The sequence below is a fragment of the Onychomys torridus genome, chromosome 16, assembly GCF_903995425.1.
Source record: "Onychomys torridus chromosome 16, mOncTor1.1, whole genome shotgun sequence".
Taxonomy (NCBI): domain Eukaryota; kingdom Metazoa; phylum Chordata; class Mammalia; order Rodentia; family Cricetidae; genus Onychomys; species Onychomys torridus.
Genome location: NC_050458.1, coordinates 47,428,031 through 47,447,805, shown reverse-complemented (window position 1 = coordinate 47,447,805; position 19,775 = coordinate 47,428,031). Strand labels below are relative to the sequence as shown.

Sequence of the window (19,775 nt, the reverse complement as noted above, 5' to 3'; positions counted from 1 at the left end):
CAAGAGCTCGGTGTAGTGCCAGGCAGTGGTGGCACACGTCTTTAACTCCAGCACTAAGAGGCAGGTAGCTCTCTAAGGAGGCGGAGAAGGCATCTCAGTGGCAGAGCAGTTGCTGGTGTGTGCACCACCCCGCGTTCAATCCTCAGCAGTGCAGGACAAACCCATTCAATGTTTAGAAATGTTTTATTTCAGTCAACTCTCCCTACTACTACTTGAATTGCACATTCTTTTAAGTATTTTATCATTAATTTTATGACACAGTTATTGCTTAATTTGGTAACTGGTAATTCATGTTTTTTGCTTTTGTTTTTGTGTGGGTTTTTTGTTTGTTTGTTTGTTTTGTTTTTTGTTTTTTTTGTTTTTTGTTTTTTTTTGGTTTTTTTGAGACAGGGTTTCTCTGTGTAGCTTTGTGCCTTTCCTGGATCTCGCTCTATAGACCAGGTTGGCCTTGAACTCACAAAGATCTGCCTGCCTCTGCCTCCCGAGTGCTGGGATTAAAGGCATGTGCCACCACCACCCGGCGGTAATTCATGGTTTATACATCTCTTTCCATTTAAAGTTAAAAAATTGTGTGTACAGATGTACATGCCTATTTGTGCATGCGGGGTCAGAGGTCAATGTTGGGTATATTCCCCAATTGCTCTCCACCTTATTTGAAATAAGGTCTCTGACCCAGGAGCTCACAGATTCACTGATTGCTGGCCAGCAAGCCTCAAAAATCTTGTCTCTGCACCCCCAGTTACAGGTGTATGCTTCTTATAAGTACTAATGTTCAATGGCAGGCCCCCATGCTTGTGACAAACAGGTGAGCAACTTAGCCATCTTCCCTGATCCCTGCTTCTTTTCCTAGCTCTTTGCATATTCTGACTGTAGACTTAAAAGTTTTAATACACATGTAAGAAATTATTCCCTCCTAGTATGTTGCTTTGGACCTGTGATCTTTTTCCCTTATTTCTTTGTTTCGGTCTTAAAGACTGCCTTCTCTATAACATCTACATACTCTTCTAGTGTATGCATATGCTATAATTTATAAGATCCCCTCTCACTGGAAATTAAGGTTGTTCCATTTTTGTCTCTAATATAAAGAATACTGTAAAAAACAACTGTGTCGAATGTGATGCTTTGATTTTGTTGAGACAGGTTCTAATGTAGCCCACCCAGGCTGACATTTAACTCCCTACATAGCCAGAGATGATCTTGAACTTCTGAACCTCCTGCCTCTTCCTCTCAAGTGCTGGGATTACAGGCATGTGCATTCATGCCTGGCACCTGCAATTTCAATTAATCAGTTAACTTTGGTACTGGGAATTAAACCTAGGACCATCGGCACACTGGGTAAGCACACTACAACTGAGCTCTATCCCTAGACCTTTCTATAGTCTTTGAGACAAGCTCTCACGAGAGTGCCCAGGCTGGCGTTGACTCTGCAGTCCAGGCAAGCCTTGAACTTGCCATCCTTCTGTGTCATCCTCTATGGCAGCTGGTGTTACAGGCCTGCACAAGCAGGCTCGGCTCTCAGCATGACATTTTAGCAGATCTTAGTATCTAGCAAATAGAGTATGATAAAGGTTTTCTAATGCAGATGAGGAGAGAGGCAGGAGGCTTCTTTGCAAGCTCACATCAAGGTATGTTTTAAAATGCATCCAATGCCAACTAAGTCACTAGGGAATTAGCCCTCTGGCGGTATTCCTCCTTTATCCAGCTAATGGAGAGTTGACACTGCCTCTAAAATCTAGGCATGGAGATCAAGCTTAGTTCTGCCCTATGTCTGAACTTCCAAGGTGGGGATCAACTACCTAGGATGGGTCTGGGATCATAAACCTAAGTGTTCTTTCTTGACATCGATGCTAGGGTGCAGTTTTGCTTGGTGAACATCAAGGTTTACATCTTAGAAGTGGGAGAATGGGCTTGTGAGGATGAGGTAGAGGGTAAAGATGCCTGGAATTCAGGAGTCTGGGCTGCCACAGAAACCGGATGCCCTGCTTCAGACCCAGCAGGTGGAGCTTCGTGTGCTGCAGGTGAGGCACTGGACATAGGAGGTATGAACCTATGTCCTGAAGGAGGAGTCTCATAACTCATAGGTGGGGCTTCATATCTAGGAGGTGGAGATCCAGATCCCACAGCTGTACTTTCGTATCTGGGAGGTGGGACTCCGTATCTGGGAGGTGGGACTCCGTACTCCATAGTGGGGGCTTCATATCCAGGAGGCAGGACTCCATAGCCCATAGGGGTAGCTCCATATACAGGAGGAGGGAATCCATATCCCCTAGCTCCGTATCCAGGAGGCAGGACACTGTAACTGGGAGGTGGGGCTCCGTATCCCGCAGGCGGGACTCCATAGACAACTGGGAATGGCAAAAAGGAAAAAAATTGTTACCCCGTGAGCAAAGAATAACTAGAGAACACAAAACACAATGCCAAAGGAAACACACACGAGAATCCTTTGTGCTAAAACCTTTTCTTTAGCCATGAGCTGACGAAAGCCTTAGCTTTCCTCTGGTGAGGTGATCAGAATTACCTGGAAACAACCTCTGGTCATTACTTAGAGCTGTACAGATACATATTTTATTTGCTAAAGTGTGTTATGTTATGAAAACACCCTCAGTGAGGAGTATGGTTTGGAGGGAGTTGTAACTATAACTGGAAGGGAAAATGTGATTTTTAAAGGAGAGGTGGCTCAATAGTTAAAAGCACTGGCTGCTCTTTCAGAGAACCCAGGTTCAATTACCAGCATCCACATGGCACAACCATTTGTAACTACACGTCCCCCACCTCCTCACAGATCTTCCCACCTCCCTCCCTACTTCGTGTTCTCTCCCTCTTTTTCCCCCTAAACTCATAAAATAAAAAACAAAGGTAGAAACAAACAAAAACAAAACAAAAACTGTTTGGTGTTGCTTGCTACTCCTGGGCTCAGGGTGTGCCCTGGAGGGTGGTTGATATCCCAGTGACACTCCATTGGAGAAAACTGATTTCCCTTTCCCAGAGGGTATTTGTTACAAATAGCCGCTTAGTGTCCTCTTCCCCTTCTCCATGCTGGGATTTTGTCTGGTTTGAACCTGTGAGGTCTTGTCTGTCTCAGTGAGTTAAATGCATCAGTCCTGTGTGTCTAGACGACACTGCTTGGTTCTTTGGAATCATCTATCATCTCCAGCTCTTACAATCTTTCTGCCTCCTTGAAGAATTCAAGGATAAAAAAAGAACAGTTGGGAATTGTGGCACACATCTTTAATCCTGAGGCATAGGCAGGCAAATCTTTTAATTTGAAGACAAATTTGCCTACATAGTAAGTTCTAGGGTCAGCCCAGGCTATACAGTAAGATCCTGTCTCAAAATAAAACAGAAAACCACAAAAAGAAAAAAAAAAAAAACATTCAGCTGGGCGATGGTGGCGCACACCTTTAATCCCAGCACTCGGGAGGCAGAGCCAGGCGGATCTCTGTGAGTTCGAGGCCAGCCTGGATACAGAGTGAGTTCCAGGAAAGGCGCAAAGCTACACAGGGAAACCCTGTCTCAAAAAACAAAACAAAACAAAACAAAACAAATTCGACAACAAAAATAAAAACAAAGGGCCAGCGGATGGCTCAGTAGATAAAGGTGTGTACCACCAAGCCTAACCACCTGTGTTCAATCCCGGGGCCCACACAGTGACAGAGTGAACTGACTCCCACAAGTTGTCCTTTGACATCCGCACGCGCGCGTGTGCGCACACACACACACACACACACACACACACACACACACACACAAGCTGACACCCATAACCTCAGCACCAGGTGATGCAGAGGCAAGGAGGACTGTCACAGTTCGAGGCCAACCTGGACTACATAATACATTTCAGGCCAGACTAAACACATTGTGAGATTTTCTCTTAAAACAAAATAAAAACTAGGTATGCTATTGGGCACCTGTAATTCCAACACTTGGGAGTTAGATGCAGGAGAATTAGAAGTTCAAGGGTAGCCTTAGCTACACAGTGAGTTAGAGACCAGACTAGGCTACTTGAGACCCTGTCTCAAAACAAAAACAACAAAACCTTTACTTTTAATAATTATCTCAGGTATTTCGTTACAGTAGCAGAGCTCTAACACAGAGAGATGGAACTCTGGAAAAGAATCAACATTTCATTTTCTGCACCCTGAAGTTGGGGTCTGACATCAAAGGCTCTTTTTAAAAACAGTTTTGTTTTGGTTTTTTTTTTTTTTTTTTTTTTGAGACAGGATTTTTCTATATTGCCCTGGCTATCCTGAAACTCAGTATGTAGATAAGACTAGCCTTGAACTTGAAGAGATCCAGCTGCTTCTGCCGCTGGAGTTTGAGTTTAAAGGCCTATGCCATGACACTCAGCATTTTATTTATTTGTTTGTGTGTGTGTGTGTGTGTGTGTGTGTGTGTGTGTGTGTGTGTTCCATGAGTGTACTGGTTGGAAGGAAGCATCAGATAGATCCCCTGGGGATGAGTGCAGGTAGTTGTGAGCCACCCAGTATGATGCCGGAAACTGAACTCCAATCCCCTGGATGAGCAGCAAGTACTCCTAACTACTGAGCCCCTCCCACCTCCGTAAGGCTCTCTTGAAACTCGCTGCAGTTCATTTTCGCGTCCCCATGACTTTGCGTTCAGTGCATCATCAGCCCTTCCGACACTTGGCAGTCTCATTTGGTTTCAAGTCTGCCTTCGAGTGTGAAAACTACTGGTGGGTATTCCTAGTCCAGGGAAATGTTCCTGGGACATGGACACCTGTAATCAGTGTGTGGCAAGCTATGTATACATTTTTTAAATCTTGGATTTCAAAATGATATCATTTTTAACACACCAGTAACATTTATCTCAAAAATACCACAAATAAAAGGACTGCTCATGCTGTATTGAGCAGGCCAGGTCTTCACCGAAGCCTGCAACTTTCTCCACCTAAGGAAGGCCAAATGTTAAAGGCATAGGTCATGAAGCAGGGTGCAGCTGGAAGATAGAGCAGGCTTGATGGCCGTGATAGTGTAAACCAAGAGGAAGGAGGCAGAGCTGCATTTTCTGCTCAGGCTCTAAGGAGGAAGTGAGCTCCTCATTAGCAGGAGTTGCTTAGATGTGCTGCACTCATACATCATCGTCAAAGTAAGTCTGAAACAGCACACAGGCCACCTCAGCATTCAGGAGGCTGTAGCAGTGAATTGCAGGCCAGCCCTGTCTCAAGCACACAGATTACAAACACATAGAACGTAATCTGAAATGCAAGTCCAATCATTTGCTTGATCACTATTGGGTTTCAACCAAGAAACAAAGCCATGAAAGCCCCAAACCCTGGGGTTTCTCTTGAAGCAAACCTGAAACAAGGCTGTGGTGAACTGTCTTCAAGTCAAGGCATTCTTTTCTACCTCCTAGGGGGCATCTCTCCCTACTTTGGCATGCCCTGTGGGCCACACATGCTCCTCTCCCCACACCTCACCTGGGCATGCCCTGTGGGCCACACATGCTCCTCTCTCCACACCTCACCTGGGCATGTCTGTAAGGCACACATGCTCCTCTGCCCACACCTCACCTGGGCATGCCTGTGGGCCACACATGCTCCTCTGCCCACACCTCACCTGGGCATGCCTGTGGGCCACACATGCTCCTCTGCCCACACCTCACCTGGGCATGCCTGTGGGCCACACATGCTCCTCTGCCCACACCTCACCTGGGCATGTCTGTGGGCCACACATGCTCCTCTCTCCACACCTCACCTGGGCATGTCTGTAGGGCACACATGCTCCTCTGCCCACACCTCACCTGGGCATGCCTGTGGGCCACACATGTTCCTCTGCCCAGCTATGACAAAAATTCCTAGAGGGTGCATCCAGAAACTTGGAACTATGAGTGGAAATCCTTGGGCAGCTGAGAAGACAATTTGGCAAAATAAGAACTCTTTATTATTTTAAATTCGATATATGAGCAGCTATGAACTGAATAATGTATAACAATATTAACTATCACTTTACATGGGAGCCAACAATACTCTTGTTACCAAGTAAAAATACATGTGGCCTTTTCCTTAAACCACACACTTCTTGAGAGCAGAAATCCTGTCTTTTGCCTGTGGCTATTTAGCACCTAATCCAGTCCTTACTATACGATCATCACTTACTTGGTTTTCCAGCTTTCCAGTGAGCATAATATCAGTGTGTATGTATATATATATATATATATATCATAAGGGGTTTCTCTCTCTCTCTCTCTCTCTCCTCTCTGTCTCTCGGTTTTTCAAGACAGGGTTTCTCTGTGTAGTCCTGGCTGCCCTGGATCTCACTCTGTAGACCAGGCTGTCCTCGAACTCAGAGATCCACCTACCTCTACCTCCCAAGTGCTGGGGTCAAAGGTGTGCACTACCACTGCCTGGCTGTATCATAACGTTTTATGAACATTCAACTGATAGTTGTAAAGGGCTTAGACCACTATCCAGTATAGAAAACATTTAAAAAGTGCTAACTAAATTACATGTTCTTAAATTGAACTCATTTACTTTCAGACTTCACTGCTATGGCTCTTGACCATGATATACAGCATCATAGTTCATTCTCTTACCTAGACACTTCTAGATTCTTCTGTTGTATCTGGGGCACCATATTCAATGCTTCCACTAAAGCAAATATATATGTATCTGCAAATGGTCATCTTTCCTGGGCTGCATTTTCAATATCTAGACTGGGGTTGAGGTGGACAACAGAAGGGAAGGGGAAGGGCCTTCCTGAAGAGCACAATGACAGCTCAGGAGAAGAGTGGACAAGGCCCAGAGTGTGGTCTGACTGGATTGTAAAGGACTGTGAGAGCCATGAAGTGAAGCTAGCTGGGTAAACACAGCATAAACAAGCATCTCAGTCATAGAAAGCGTTCTCTGGTACAGCCATTAGGTCAGCACTGTAGGGAAGTAGACATCCCTACTCCCCTCTTAGGGACAGTAGGAGCACACAGAAGGGAAGAGGATGAAAATGCAGGTAGCAAAGCCCTCCCCAAGTGAGGCTCAGGGAACTGGAAGACTTCCTCTGCCCCAGGCACAGGTACTGACAAGAGGGTACAGAAAGCATGCCCCCACACTTCCTCGTCTGGGCTGTTCAAGTCAGAGACCCTACCTGGATTACCTGCCTCCACTGTGCCGTTCACATAAACACTGAGTCTCTGGGCTGCATGCTGGTGCTGCTCCATCAGGGCCAACAAAGCCCACCATTCCCAGCTTTTAGTACATGCGTGGGTCTGTTCACTCCCAAGTCGCTCCAGTCCAGTTTCAGGACCAAGCCATGCAGGAGGCAATTAGTCACGTAGGATGTCTAAGCACAGGCTCCCAGCTACTCCAGGACAGGGTGAGGTAAATAAGCACACAGTGTGGATTTCATACATAATAGTAAACTCAGGAAATGCTTGTTGAATTCACGTAGAAATACCAAATGCCTGACCACAGGTTAGCCATTCTCTGCTGAGTAATAGTACTGTTCCAACTCCTTAACCACTGAAGCATTTGCTGTGTTTATCACTCACCAGCATAAGCAGCTTTGGCCATCAGCTGGGCAAAGTCGACGGCACCTCCTTTCCTGAAGACCATTTTAAAAGTGGCCGATCCTTCCCAGCCACCTGGGGGAAGAATGGCAAACTTCAACAAACCTGAGGAAGGCACCCTCGGACAAGCCCTGGGGAAGGCACCCTCGGACAAGCAAGCCCTGGGGAAGGCACCCTCGGACAAGCAAGCCCTGGGGAAGGCACCCTCAGACAAGCCCTGGGGAAGGCACCCTCGGACAAGCCCTGGGGAAGGCACCCTCGGACAAGCCCTGGGGAAGGCACCCTCGGACAAGCCCTGGGGAAGGCACCCTCGGACAAGCCCTGGGGAAGGCACCCTCGGACAAACAAGCCGATCATCTCTGGCTTGAGTTCTAACATGAAACAGGTCAGAATCTTGAACTCTCTAGGGTTTTGTTGAGATAAGGAAACACTTCTAGGAGGAAAACCGTACCATCTGGAGCTGCCTGGATGGTCCCTTTAATGTAGTTTGCTCCAAGGATCGGTTGTTCAACAGTGCAGTTACTCATTAGATGAAATGGCATCATAAAAGACAACATGGGGTCGCTGAGTGAACGGGAAGTCACAAAAATCACCTAAGTGAGGAAGGAGACTTTGGAAAAGGGATACAGAATTCGTCCAGGGGCACAGGCTTGCAGAAGCAAGGCCAGGGTCACGAGGGTACTGTGACCTAATTGAGAAACATCACTTCTTTTCTTCCATCCTTCTTCAAGATGGAAGTCTCAAAGTACAAGTGGTTTTAAACACCTTAAAAGCCAATGTTTAACTTTTTTCAGCTTTATGGAAAATAAATGTAAGCTTAATCAGCCAATCAAGAAAAGTGTAAATTACCCGGTATGAGGTGAGAAAGAGCACCCCCCTTTTTGTACCACTGAAGAAGTTGGAGCCTGGCGGTGGCTGAGGGAAGGAGAAGTCCACATCTGGAGACTTCTTCAAGACACTGCAGAAAGGCAAGGCAGGCGGCACATGTTAAGAAGTACATAAACCAACACACACAGGCCTGGGGATGCAGCTCTAGGCTAGAGCACCTGCCTAGAACATGCGAGGCCAAATGTGATCCCCAACACCACCAAAGACGACACCAAAATGGTACAAACAAAGGTGTCAGTCAATAAATATTAGCTGCTACTCTTATTTTAGGGAAATGAAATGGATTCAAGCAATATTATTCTTGGGCAATTTATTCCTGTTCTTCCTTTTTAAAGGGATTTTGTTTAGACTGGAACAATGGTTCATCAGTTAAGACCACTGGTTCCTCTTCCAGAGGACCCAGGTTTGATTCCCAGCACCCACACAGCAGCTCACAATAGTCTGTAACTCCAGTTTCAGGAGATCTGATGCCCTCTATTGTGTGTAAACATCCATACACACAATAATTTTTAAAATAAAGTGATTTTACTTTTATATATACATTTAAGTGTGTGTGTGTGTGTGTGTGTGTGTGAATGTATGCACATGTGTGTGGATGTTCACAGAGGCCAGCAGAAGGCTTTGGATCCCCTGGAACTTGAGTTACAGACTATTGTGAGCTGACTAACATGGGTGCCGGGAACCAAATTTGGGTCCTCTAGAAGAGCAAGAAATGCTCTTAACCACTAAGTTATAACTTTAGCCCCTCTTCTCCCTTTTTATCACTGGATTTTCTGTCTTCTCAAACTTAGACTTCTATTCTCAATGCCTGTCACCAATTCTTAAATTTCTTGTGCACTATCCAGGAAGAACTGGGCTCTTGGGATGTTTAGCTGGTACAGAAAGCAAAGCACACAGACAGATACCCCCACTCCCCCCATCCAGTCCCCTTCCAGCCCACACATTACTCTGGCTTCACTCTGAATAGACCATTTGGACCTGAGTCCTCCTCACTCATAGAATCTGGGTGTTTTTGAGATTATTTGTTCAGTGCCCTCCCTGATGGTTATTAGAGACAACAACTGCTTCACTACTATAGCTCCAGCGAAGCGAAGTTACTAAATGTTTATTTTAAGAAAATGAAGAAGGTGAAAGGGACAGAGAACATAATGCAAGTAACATGTGACATGTACCATCTAAATGGCACAAAAATGTCCCAGTAATTTAATGGGAGGAATTATTTATGGTGGAAACAACTGTGAAAGGTCTCATAGAAAGGATGCAGCTAGAGCTGATTCTTAAGAAATAGGTAGTATTTAAACAGGCAGAGGTAATGGGACAGGACAATTCACATGGGGAGTCAACAGCAGTAATAGACATGGAGATGCAAATGAGGAGAGCAAATTGCCTACTTGGAAGGAGATGGGCCACATGGATGAACACAGCATGAGTAACAGCAGAACAGTGAGGCCAAGTTGGGAAACCATCTGGGATTTGAGCTTGGGAACTCAGTGTACAGGCAAGAAGGACTGCAAGCTCTGGACTGTTCAGCAGGGAAGTTACGTGACTGAGGAAGGGGTGATACAGTGGAAGATCAGTTTAAGATCATAAAATAATAATTATACATCTTTAGTGATAGTGGTAATATATAAAACTGTAATTGTGACAGTACAGTTTTGGGAGTGGGCAGAGCTACATAGGACAAAAGATGTTGTATATTATTGAAAGTAAGTTGGTACTGACTTGAGTTCTATGACTGTAAATTAAGATGTTAAATATAATCAACAGGTCAAACACAAAGAAAATCACTAAAATATATTCAAAAAAGAAATGAGAATGGATTTAAATGGTATACTAGGAAAACTCTCAAGACACAACAGGCAGAAGTGAAGAAGGAACACAGAAGATAGAAATGTATAGAAAACAAATAGAAAAATTGCAAATGTTAAGTCAATTATATTATATATAAATATTAAATTATATTAAATATAAATGAATTAAACTCTCCAACTACCTGCTGGGCATGGTAGTACATGCCTGATCCCAGAACTTGGGAAGCTGAGGCAAGAGGGCGGCAGAGTTCAAGAAGGCTAAGAAGATGCCTCAGTGGATAAGAGCACTTTTTGTGAAATCAACAAGACCTGAGTTCAAATCTCCAGCACCCATTCGAAATATAGGAATAGCCACATGCACCTATAATCCCAGCATTGGGGAGAAGAGACAGGCAGATCACAGGAGTTCATTCACTGCTCTAGCTGAAACAGTGAGCATCAGGTTCGGTAAGAGATCCTGCCTCAGAAAATGAGGAGAGTGAAGAGGACACCCACTGTACTCCTCACAAAAACACATGCATGCATATCCACTATACTTACAGCCCAAACACTCACAAACATGCAAAGAGTTCAAGGCTTACATCCTCGGCTAATATAGTGATCCACTGGGTTCTGTAGTGAAATCCTGTCTCAAAAACAAACAAACAAAAAACCAGTGCTAGAGAGATGGCTCAGTTGTTAAGAGCACTACCTACTCTTGGAGGCAACTTAAGTTGGATTTCCAATACCCACACAGTGGCTCACAACCATCTGTAACTACAGTCCCAAGGGATTCTACATCTTCTGGCCTCCACTGGCATTACACACATATGGTACATAGACATACATGCAGGCAAAACACCCATACAAAATGAAAATAAATCTCAAAAAAATAAAAATGTCTTAAGAGTTTTATTGCTATGAAGAGACACCATGACCATGGTGTCTCTTCTAAAGGAAAGAATTTAGTTGGGGCTGGCTTACAGTTCAGAGGTTAGTCCATGGTCATCATGGTGGGAAGCACTGTAAGGGTTCTGTCCTCAATTATGTCATCAGCCTAAGACGTGGCCCAGCCTAAAAGGGGGGTGAGCCCTCTGTGTTTTCTCTTTCTGCTCTCTTCCCTCAACTCTCTCTCTCTCTCTCTCTCTCTCTCTCTCTCTCTCTCTCTCTCTCTGTCTCTCCCTCTCTCTCTCCGTCTCTCTCTCTCTTCGCCCCCCTTTCCCTCTCCCAATAAAGCTCTAAAAGGGTAACTATGGCTCGTGACTTTCCTCCAGCAGGCTCTCTGGCATTTGGTGCAGTAACTCGGATGCACCACCAAGGACCTGCTGACTGCTGCCACTTGCCGCCTCCTCCCCTGTCCAACGAGACCACCAGACTGCAGGCAGACACCTGTACAACTACCACTACTGATACGGCCATGATTCTTCACAGTGAGTCTGCTGATCTCGTGGCTGTAGTCTTTGCAACAGACACCCTGGGGGTTGTCCTCAGGCTGTGCTGGCAATGGCAGCACAGCTGCAGCCCTTCCCATCCCTTGACAAAGAGGATGGGAACTTGAGCTGATTTTTAGATCTCTCTTCATTCTCTGGAACACCCAAGTTGAAGTCTGATCCCAGTTTGTTATTTTAATTTTTAATTTTTTATTTTTTTCTTGGCTACAGCCATGGGACAAAGGGGCAGATACCACCCACTTACATTGGCGAATAGGGCGGGTACTGGTAAATCTGGCCGCATAACAGAGTTGGGAAACTTCTGCCAGTGAACAGGCAAATAAGAGTTACATTATCTCCAAGCTTTCTGCTAAAACTCTAAACCCTTCTACCTCCCCACTTTTGCATTGGCCACGTGCAACCTTTTCTGTCTGACTTCCACCGGCAGTGGGCGGGCTCAAATGGGCAGGCTTGGGCGGCTTCTAAGACACTCCCCCTAACTCACCTTAACTCCACCCACTCATTCTCAAACTGCCTTGAGAAGCACAGACGGGTCTGAAAGCGGCTGAGATCCATACAATTAAGTTTACAGTAGCCAGGATGGCTCCCAAGCCCAAAAATCAGCTTATAGCCTCAGGCAAGTCTTCCAAAAGGATCAGTTTACAGTCTGCCTACTGGCAGATCTCCAAAAGCTGACCTTAAGCTACCAACCATCAGGAAAAGTCAGAGTAAAATCAGTCTCTAGTTCCCCAGACCTCTCCGACTAAAACTTAAGCATCTGGAGAGCAAGGCTCCTGACCCCACGGGCAAAAGAGTCATCTGTGGCATTTAAGGTGTGCCAAGGAAGAGATAAAAGCCCCAAAACAAAATTGCCAAGTGCTGGCACTCGCTGACTCCTGAAAGCTGTCGGGTCCCTGTTTTAAGTGAAAAGGGCCATGGGCTAGCGAATGCCCTGCCAGGCCATCAACAGCCTTGTTAAAAGTGCCGCCTATAAAGACAACCAGTCAGCTGACTGCCCCCAGGCACCAAGACACATGGGTACATCAAGCTAAGACCTCCAGCAAACCTAGGCTTGGCTACAGACATGGTAGGGAACCCAGAACACAGCAGGGAAGCGATCAGTTTCTTTCCTTCTGGACACCAGAGCCACTGACTCAGTCCTGGGAGTTTTAGGATGTCATTTCTCCTTTCTATTGTCGGGTACAGAGGACAGCCTTACTTACCTCACCAGATTTAATTGCACTTTCAGAGTTACTTAATGAGAAAGATTTCCAACTAAGATAAGAGCTCATTGTCTGACTTCAAAGTTACCACCTGTGTTTCTCATGTGCGTACAGACAGGGCCATGATCTTTGCCTTGTCCCTAATTCCAAAAAAAGTTCTCATGCACCACAAGCTTTTCTCTTCCCAGTTCCCTGTTCTAGGTTACTGTTCAGCCAATGGTACAGGACCACCACAGAACCAGAGTCCAAAGATCATCAAGTAAGAAACTCTAACAGCTAAAAGGTATTTACACCCCCAGGCCCAAAAGTGTCTGGGCGCTACAAAAAGACTTTATTACTATGAAATGCTTTAAAATAATCTGTCTCTGATAAAGCTTAACATGTTTCAAAATCCATCTGGACAGGCCGGATCTACCAACATAAAATAATAATGATTGTTTTCTCTCTAAGCTTTTTTCTATATCACCAGCATCTTGTCAGACAGAAGGTTCCCAGCCACGGCCAAGAGGGATACATGTCTCCAAAGCAAATGGATGACAGACAGTATCCCACAACACCTGTCTACCTCAGAAGACTCCCCTTCTCCATTCCCCCAAGAGCCAACCAACATCCAAAGAATCAGCTGGAAGCAGTTTTTGAAAGGAACAATGCCCCTATTCCCATCTACCTGCTTTTTTTAATAATAAGTGAAAGTCTGGGATGTAAAGGTTTTGTCCTTAATTATGTCATCAGCCTAGGACATGTCCCAGCCTAAAAAGCGGGAGGACCCTCTGTGTCTCTCCCTTTTCTCTTTCTGTTCTCTTCCCTCCCTGTGGTCTCTCTGTTTCTCTGGCCCCCTCTCTCTCTCCCTTTCTCTCTCTCTCTCTCCCTTTCTCTCTCTCTCTCTCCCCCCCCCTTCTCTCTCCCAATAAACCTCTAAAAGGGTAACTATGGCTCATAATTACCTCCAGCACGCTCCTCTGGCATGGCACCAACTTAACCAACAAGCAAAGCAGCACATAGGCAGACATGGTGCTAGAGAAGGAGCTGGGAGTTCTAGATCTGGGTCAACGGACAGCAGAAAGAGAGAGTGACACTGAGCTGGGCTTGAGCTTCTAATACTCCAAAGCCCACCCCCAGTGACATCCTCCAACAAGGCCACACTTCCTACCTAGTAGTACTACTCCCTATAGCCTATGGGGGCCATTTTCATTCAAACCTCCACAAAACACAAAAACTCTCACATAAACCAATCAAAAATTAATAAAGCTTTTATGATGGGACAATAGCATTAGTGTGATAGTTATTGTTTCCCTACTCTTATTAAAATTAATTCAAGATTAATTACTGACAAGTCTTGATTTTTAGTATAACTTGAGTATTCTCTCTCTTCTTGGTTTTTCGAGACAGGGTTTCTCAGTGTAGCTTTTGATGCCTGTCCTGGAACTCACTCTACAGACCAGGCTGGCCTCGAACTCAGATAGATTCACCTGCCTCTGCCTCTCGAGTGCTGGGATTAAAGGCGTGCACTACCACTACGCAGCTTGAGTATCTCTTAATGAACTATTTAGGGTCTGAACAGTTTTGGGGTTTTGGAATACTTGCATATAAAAGGGATTTGGGAGCAATGAGACCCACTTCTAAATGTGACATTCATTAGTTTCATATATACCTTACACATATAACCTGAAGGTTATTTCATATGATATTTTAAACAATGTTATACATAAAATAAAGTATTATGGAGTGAAATTTTCTAGATGAATTATTTAGTAGTACTCAAAGATTTTGGCTTTTTGTTTTATTTTTTTTTTTATTTATTTACTTTTCCAAGACAGAGTTCTCTATGTGACAGCTCTGGCTGTCCTGGAACTTGCTCTGTAGACCAGGCTGAAAGGTTTTGTTTTTGAGACAGGATCTGGCTATATAGCCCAGGCTGTTCTGGAACTCACAATCCTCTTACATCAACCTGAGTGCTGCAATTTTCAAGGTAGCTTTACCTTTAGATATGTACCGCCACACCCAGAATAATTGTTTTTAATTGTGTGTGTGCCCTCTGTGTGTGTGGGTGGGGGGGGTGGTAATAAGCATGTCTGCAGGTACTCTTAGAGGACAGAACCCTCTGGAGCTGGAGTTGCAGGCGGTTGTGCTCCATCTAGTGTAGGTTCTGGGAACTGAACTTGGGTCTTCTAGCAGAACAGGATATGCGTTTAACAGATGAGCCATGTCTCTAACCCTATCACACCTGAATTTAGTGGAGCATTTTTGATTTTAGATTTTTAGATTAGGGATGTTCAATGTATACTGGGCAAAAATCGAGATAGAAACATAACACTTTAAAGTTCTTTAAATGTTTTCTATGAACCATTTTTAAAAAATTTTTTAAACTATTTGTTTTAAAAAACTATAATCTCTAATTTTTGGCCAGCTGAACTTGGTACTCCACAAGACCTTTGTCTTAATGATACTAACACAATTATAACACCAGACCCTAAGTTCTTCCTTTATCCTTGGCCATCTTGAATCTGATATTGAGGGGCCTTTGCCCTGGTTTTCCATTCATCTTCTTTGGTTTTGTTTGTTGGGATGCCTTGACCTGACTCAGCAGGATCTTCCCTTCATACCAACTTCTCTGCTTTCTTTTGTTCCTTTTTGGAGACTGACGTGCTTCATGCATATTTCTAGGACAGAAATGACCTGAAGGTCCCCTTCTTCCACAGTCCCTAACTGATTTTCAAAGTAGTTTCACCCTCAAATGAACTCAGCTTCTCCTCTACTGTTGACAACAATGCTCACCTTTACCACTTCATCAAATAACTGCTTGTTTATCACTCGGGTGTCACTTTATCCAAACGTCTGATCAACACAATTCCTCCACAGTCCTTAGCATCTTTGCCATTCAATGTGGTCACCTTCACAATTTTCTACACTTGGAAAGTAACCAGTAAGTTTTTGTTGGCTGAAAGGACAAATTAGATGCATACACTGTGCTATTACTGGAAACCAAGTCTCTACCGGTTTTTTCACATGGGAACGATAGAACACCAAAACAGAGTCTCAGCCCAGGCTCTTCCTTGCTTCCCACAGCATCCTTGGCATCACAGGTAAGGCACAGAGTCAGGTGGTACCAGCCTCAAAGATACATTGTGACAGACTGGTAAAGATACATTTTCAAGCAGGGTCTGGCAAGATGGCTCCGTGAGTAAAGGCACTTGCCACTGAGCCTGGTAAGCTAAATTTTATTTATCCCTGGGACCCACATGGTTGTCCTATGACCTCTATATGTGCTGTGGCACGTGCACATATACACACATGTAATTTTAATTTTTTAAGAATTCCAAATAGTATCACTTATAAATGAGGGGAAAGCCTCAGAATAGTTCATATTGAGAATTAAGCAGATTTATGCACACTGGAGTATCAGCCACTGAGAGTAATGATATGGATATGGGTACTGGAAACTGCCCCACTATACTGGCAAATGAGGAAAATTAGTTACAAAGCTGGTGTGAGTTTCCACAGGGAGAAGTGCAGAGAAAGCCATACTAAGATGCAAAATCTACTGAGTGTTGAAATCTGGGTAATTATCTCCCCCTGATTTTCCTATTGGGACATCAAGTATTTATTATCTGCCCATTTTTTAAAAAATGGATGAAATAAAGCAATTTAATCTTTTCCATTTTTACAACACACCCTGGCCCGTACATACATTTATGATCTCTCAGCCATGATGACAAACTCTCTACAAGCCAGATATGGCGGCACAGATCTGTAATCCCAGCAGACTTGCATCACCACATCTGGCTTCAATAGAGCATTTTAGGTTTTTAATTAGGTCTGTTCAACATGTACTATATACCAAGGCAAGATACAGACAAGACACTTTAACTCCAACTTCAATCACTAAATTCTTCCTCGTCACTAAAATATGTGCTCCCTCCAACCCCTTTGTAACTTATTTTCCTCATTTACAAATACATTGGGGATGCTTTTTAATGTCAGTATCTATTTTATTACTGCCAATGATTGGTATCCCATTGTAAATAAACCCTTGCTCAAATCTAAGACATTCTAGGATGTCTTGTTGTCCTTGTTTAATTACTACAGACACTCATTGGGAGGCTGAGACATAAAAATCACAAGTTAAATAGCTAAATAAATAAATAGCAAGACTTAAGTCTCCACACACCATAGATTGTAACTAGACTCTCCAATGTGTATCGTAACTGTAAGGAACACTAAAAATAGAGCCAATCCGCACCCCCCCACACACACCCAACTATTTCCTTACAACAGTTTGTATCTGGGAAAGCCAGATAATTAGGGTCTTTGATAGAGGGAAAGCAGAAAATACTTTTCTAAAGGATAGCAAGAGAAATGGATGCATGTCATTTCAAACCCAAATCCAGGCTTTCCCATATGCACTGAAAATGATTCTGAGCAAATTATTTCTTATATTCCTACCTGTGAAACGAGAGAAATAGTTCTGATCCTCACTGCAGACACAGCAATTAGAAGCACAAAGAACAATGCTTGCCATAATTAGCTGTTCAATGAAAACTATCAGTACCTATTTAAGAGCACAGATTCTAAAGGAACTTCAAAGGAACAAAAAAAAAAAAAAAAAAAAATCAAGGTTTTTCTTTTCTTTCCTTTTTTGAGACAGGATCTTTCTACTATACAGCTCTGGCTGTGCTAGAACTTGCTATGTAGACCAGGCTGGCCTCGAACTGACCTCAGGGTCCTATTAGAGCCCGGCATTGAATTTGAGTCTCCCTGCGGGGTGGGAAACTAAGGAAGATCAGCAGAGATTATCCAGAGGAGGTGGAGGCAGGGTGTAGGGAGAGTGGGTGAGGGGCTGACTAAAGAAGGGACTGGGGTCAAGGTCTTGAGTTCGCCTGGAGATACAGAAGCCACCGTGCAAGCCTCAGCCGGTGTAAGAGGTTGACGGCGCCATTCTTCCTGGACACCCCTACTTTTTGTTCCCAATCTCTTCTATAAAGGTGACGCCGTCATCTCCCAGGCTGAAGCCACAAGAAAAGGGAGCTTTGGGGAACTTCTGAGAAAGGCCTCGACATTTCGGGGTCTTTCTACAGTCATCTACACGCCACACCCCAGCCCCTCTTCCAGCGATGCAAGGGCTGACCCGCTCTTTACACACCCCTCGCTCAGCCTTCCCAGGATGCTCGCCCTGGAGCCCAGCGCCCCGCGCACGCGCCTAAGGCTCCCGGAACGCGGGCGACGGCGCATGCCCTCAAAGGTCAGGGGCGGAGCTCAGAGGAGCGCGACCGGAAACGGCGGGAAAGTCGTCGATTGGCGGAGGGCTTTCTAGCGCGCAAGTCTACCCTTGAGCATCTCCTCCCTCCTCGACAGCAGCCTGGAAGTCCCCTCAGGCACCTTTCGCCATGAGGGATGAGGGCCTCACGGCGGTCCGCCGAGTGGTTCTGGTTCACCGCCATCTTGCTCTTGGTCCCCTCCCGCCACCGCCCGCCCTTCAAATGGGGAGGGGGCGGGGCCTACAAGGCAGTGGGCGGGGCCCTGAGGAGAGGGCGGAGATTATGGCGCAGAAACGTGGAGTTGAGTGGACAGCTGTCACAAGAGGAACTTCTGGAGTCAGGGGCCAGAGAGCTCTGATGAGGGAGAGGGGCATGTTCGCGGAACTGGTTCCTCCCCTAGCGCGGGGAGGCGCTGAAGGATGGGTGTGGAGATCTATCCCACAATTCGCTGTGTAGACCTACAGCCAGGCCCCGCGTGGCCCTGCTAGGAGCTGGGGGCTTAAAAAAGCTTCCATTAGCCCAGAGTCTCGGCCCAGATTACCGTAACCCAATCCAGACAAGGGTCTACATTCCTCCACGCTTTCTTCCATCAAAGAAGGCCTAGAATCAGAACCAATGGTCTTGTGAGAGAACATTCAGAAAAGGTGAGCTAGGTCAGGAAGTGAATTTCAACCTTCAGTGGGTCCAATTCCGGGATCCACTGGGCCTTTGTAGGTGTCACACTCATTGTATTACTCAAGACACTCTAGAGTATTAATATGCCAGTGAAGAAACAAAAATTGCCAAATAATCAGACATGTCATTCTAAGACATGTCCAGATTTCAGATTTTTTTTTCCCTTTTGTTGTTTTTTTTTTTTTTTTTTTTTGAGACAAGGTCTATGTAGCTCTGGCTGTCCTGGAACTTGCTGTGTAAACCAGGCTGGCCTCAAACTCACAGAGGTCCTCCTGCCTCTGCCTCCCAAGTGCTGGGTTTAAAGGTATGTGCCACTACATGTAGCACAGATCCTTTTTTTTTTTTTTTTTTAAGTTCAAGACTTAATTAGAATTAAAAATTAAATTCGGTAGTATAGAGCAGAGGAGCAAACATCAGATCTAGCCTCTCCTGCCTCAGCCAATGCAACCTTCAACAAGAAGATTGCTCTCTGAACTTTACCTTCGGCATGTATGGTGATGTTGAGTCAGAAGGGGGCTTGGGTTTCCCACGGCTGTGATAGTTGATGTCCACCAATCAAATTTCATTTCATCTGCATTGTGTTGCCACGAGTTGCCATCTTCATTATTTGACCTGCATGGTTTCCAGAGCCTCTTGACCCATCCTCTTCCATTCTGACCCCTCCAAATTGTGTCTCCTCATTCATTTATACCACATGTTCACATCACAGAAAGTCAATGTCCCAAATGATTGCTTACAGTTCACATTAACATTTAGGGAAATAATCAGCAGACAAGAGTTGTGTTAATAAGCTCAAAGTGAGGGGAAGATTGTCCTAAACTCAGAAAAAGGCTAGTGTTTAACTTCCTTTGTGTGTACAATTAGTATATGTGTATGTGTGTTTGGCTGTGCATGCCTGTGTGCACTTGAAGAGGTCAGAAGGGAGTCCTATCAGTCTCCTCTCTACTTCCTTAAAAGAATATCTCACTGAGCCTGGAAGCAGGCTGGTGACCAGCA

At 44.8% G+C, this 19,775-nt stretch overlaps 1 protein-coding gene across 6 annotated transcripts; it reads right to left on the bottom strand.

Annotated features, from left to right (window-relative positions):
• Positions 1-473: 473 nt before the first annotated feature.
• Wbp2nl (WBP2 N-terminal like) lies at positions 474-18,287 on the bottom strand. 6 transcript variants are annotated; one of them, XM_036207983.1, is made up of 6 exons: positions 18,226-18,287; positions 8,368-8,476; positions 7,970-8,111; positions 7,501-7,593; positions 5,761-5,865; positions 474-2,345 (listed from the first exon to the last, which is right to left on the bottom strand). In XM_036207983.1, the coding sequence occupies exons 1-6, from the start codon at positions 18,285-18,287 to the stop codon at positions 1,882-1,884; spliced, it is 975 nt and encodes a 324-aa protein (XP_036063876.1). In that variant the 3' UTR covers positions 474-1,881. The 6 variants fall into 6 exon arrangements, with proteins under 6 accessions (XP_036063876.1, XP_036063880.1, XP_036063875.1 ...); XM_036207987.1 differs by having other exon boundaries at positions 7,970-8,082; positions 18,226-18,283; XM_036207982.1 differs by lacking the exon at positions 18,226-18,287 and adding an exon at positions 17,990-18,214.
• Between the last annotated feature and the right edge of the window lie 1,488 nt (positions 18,288-19,775).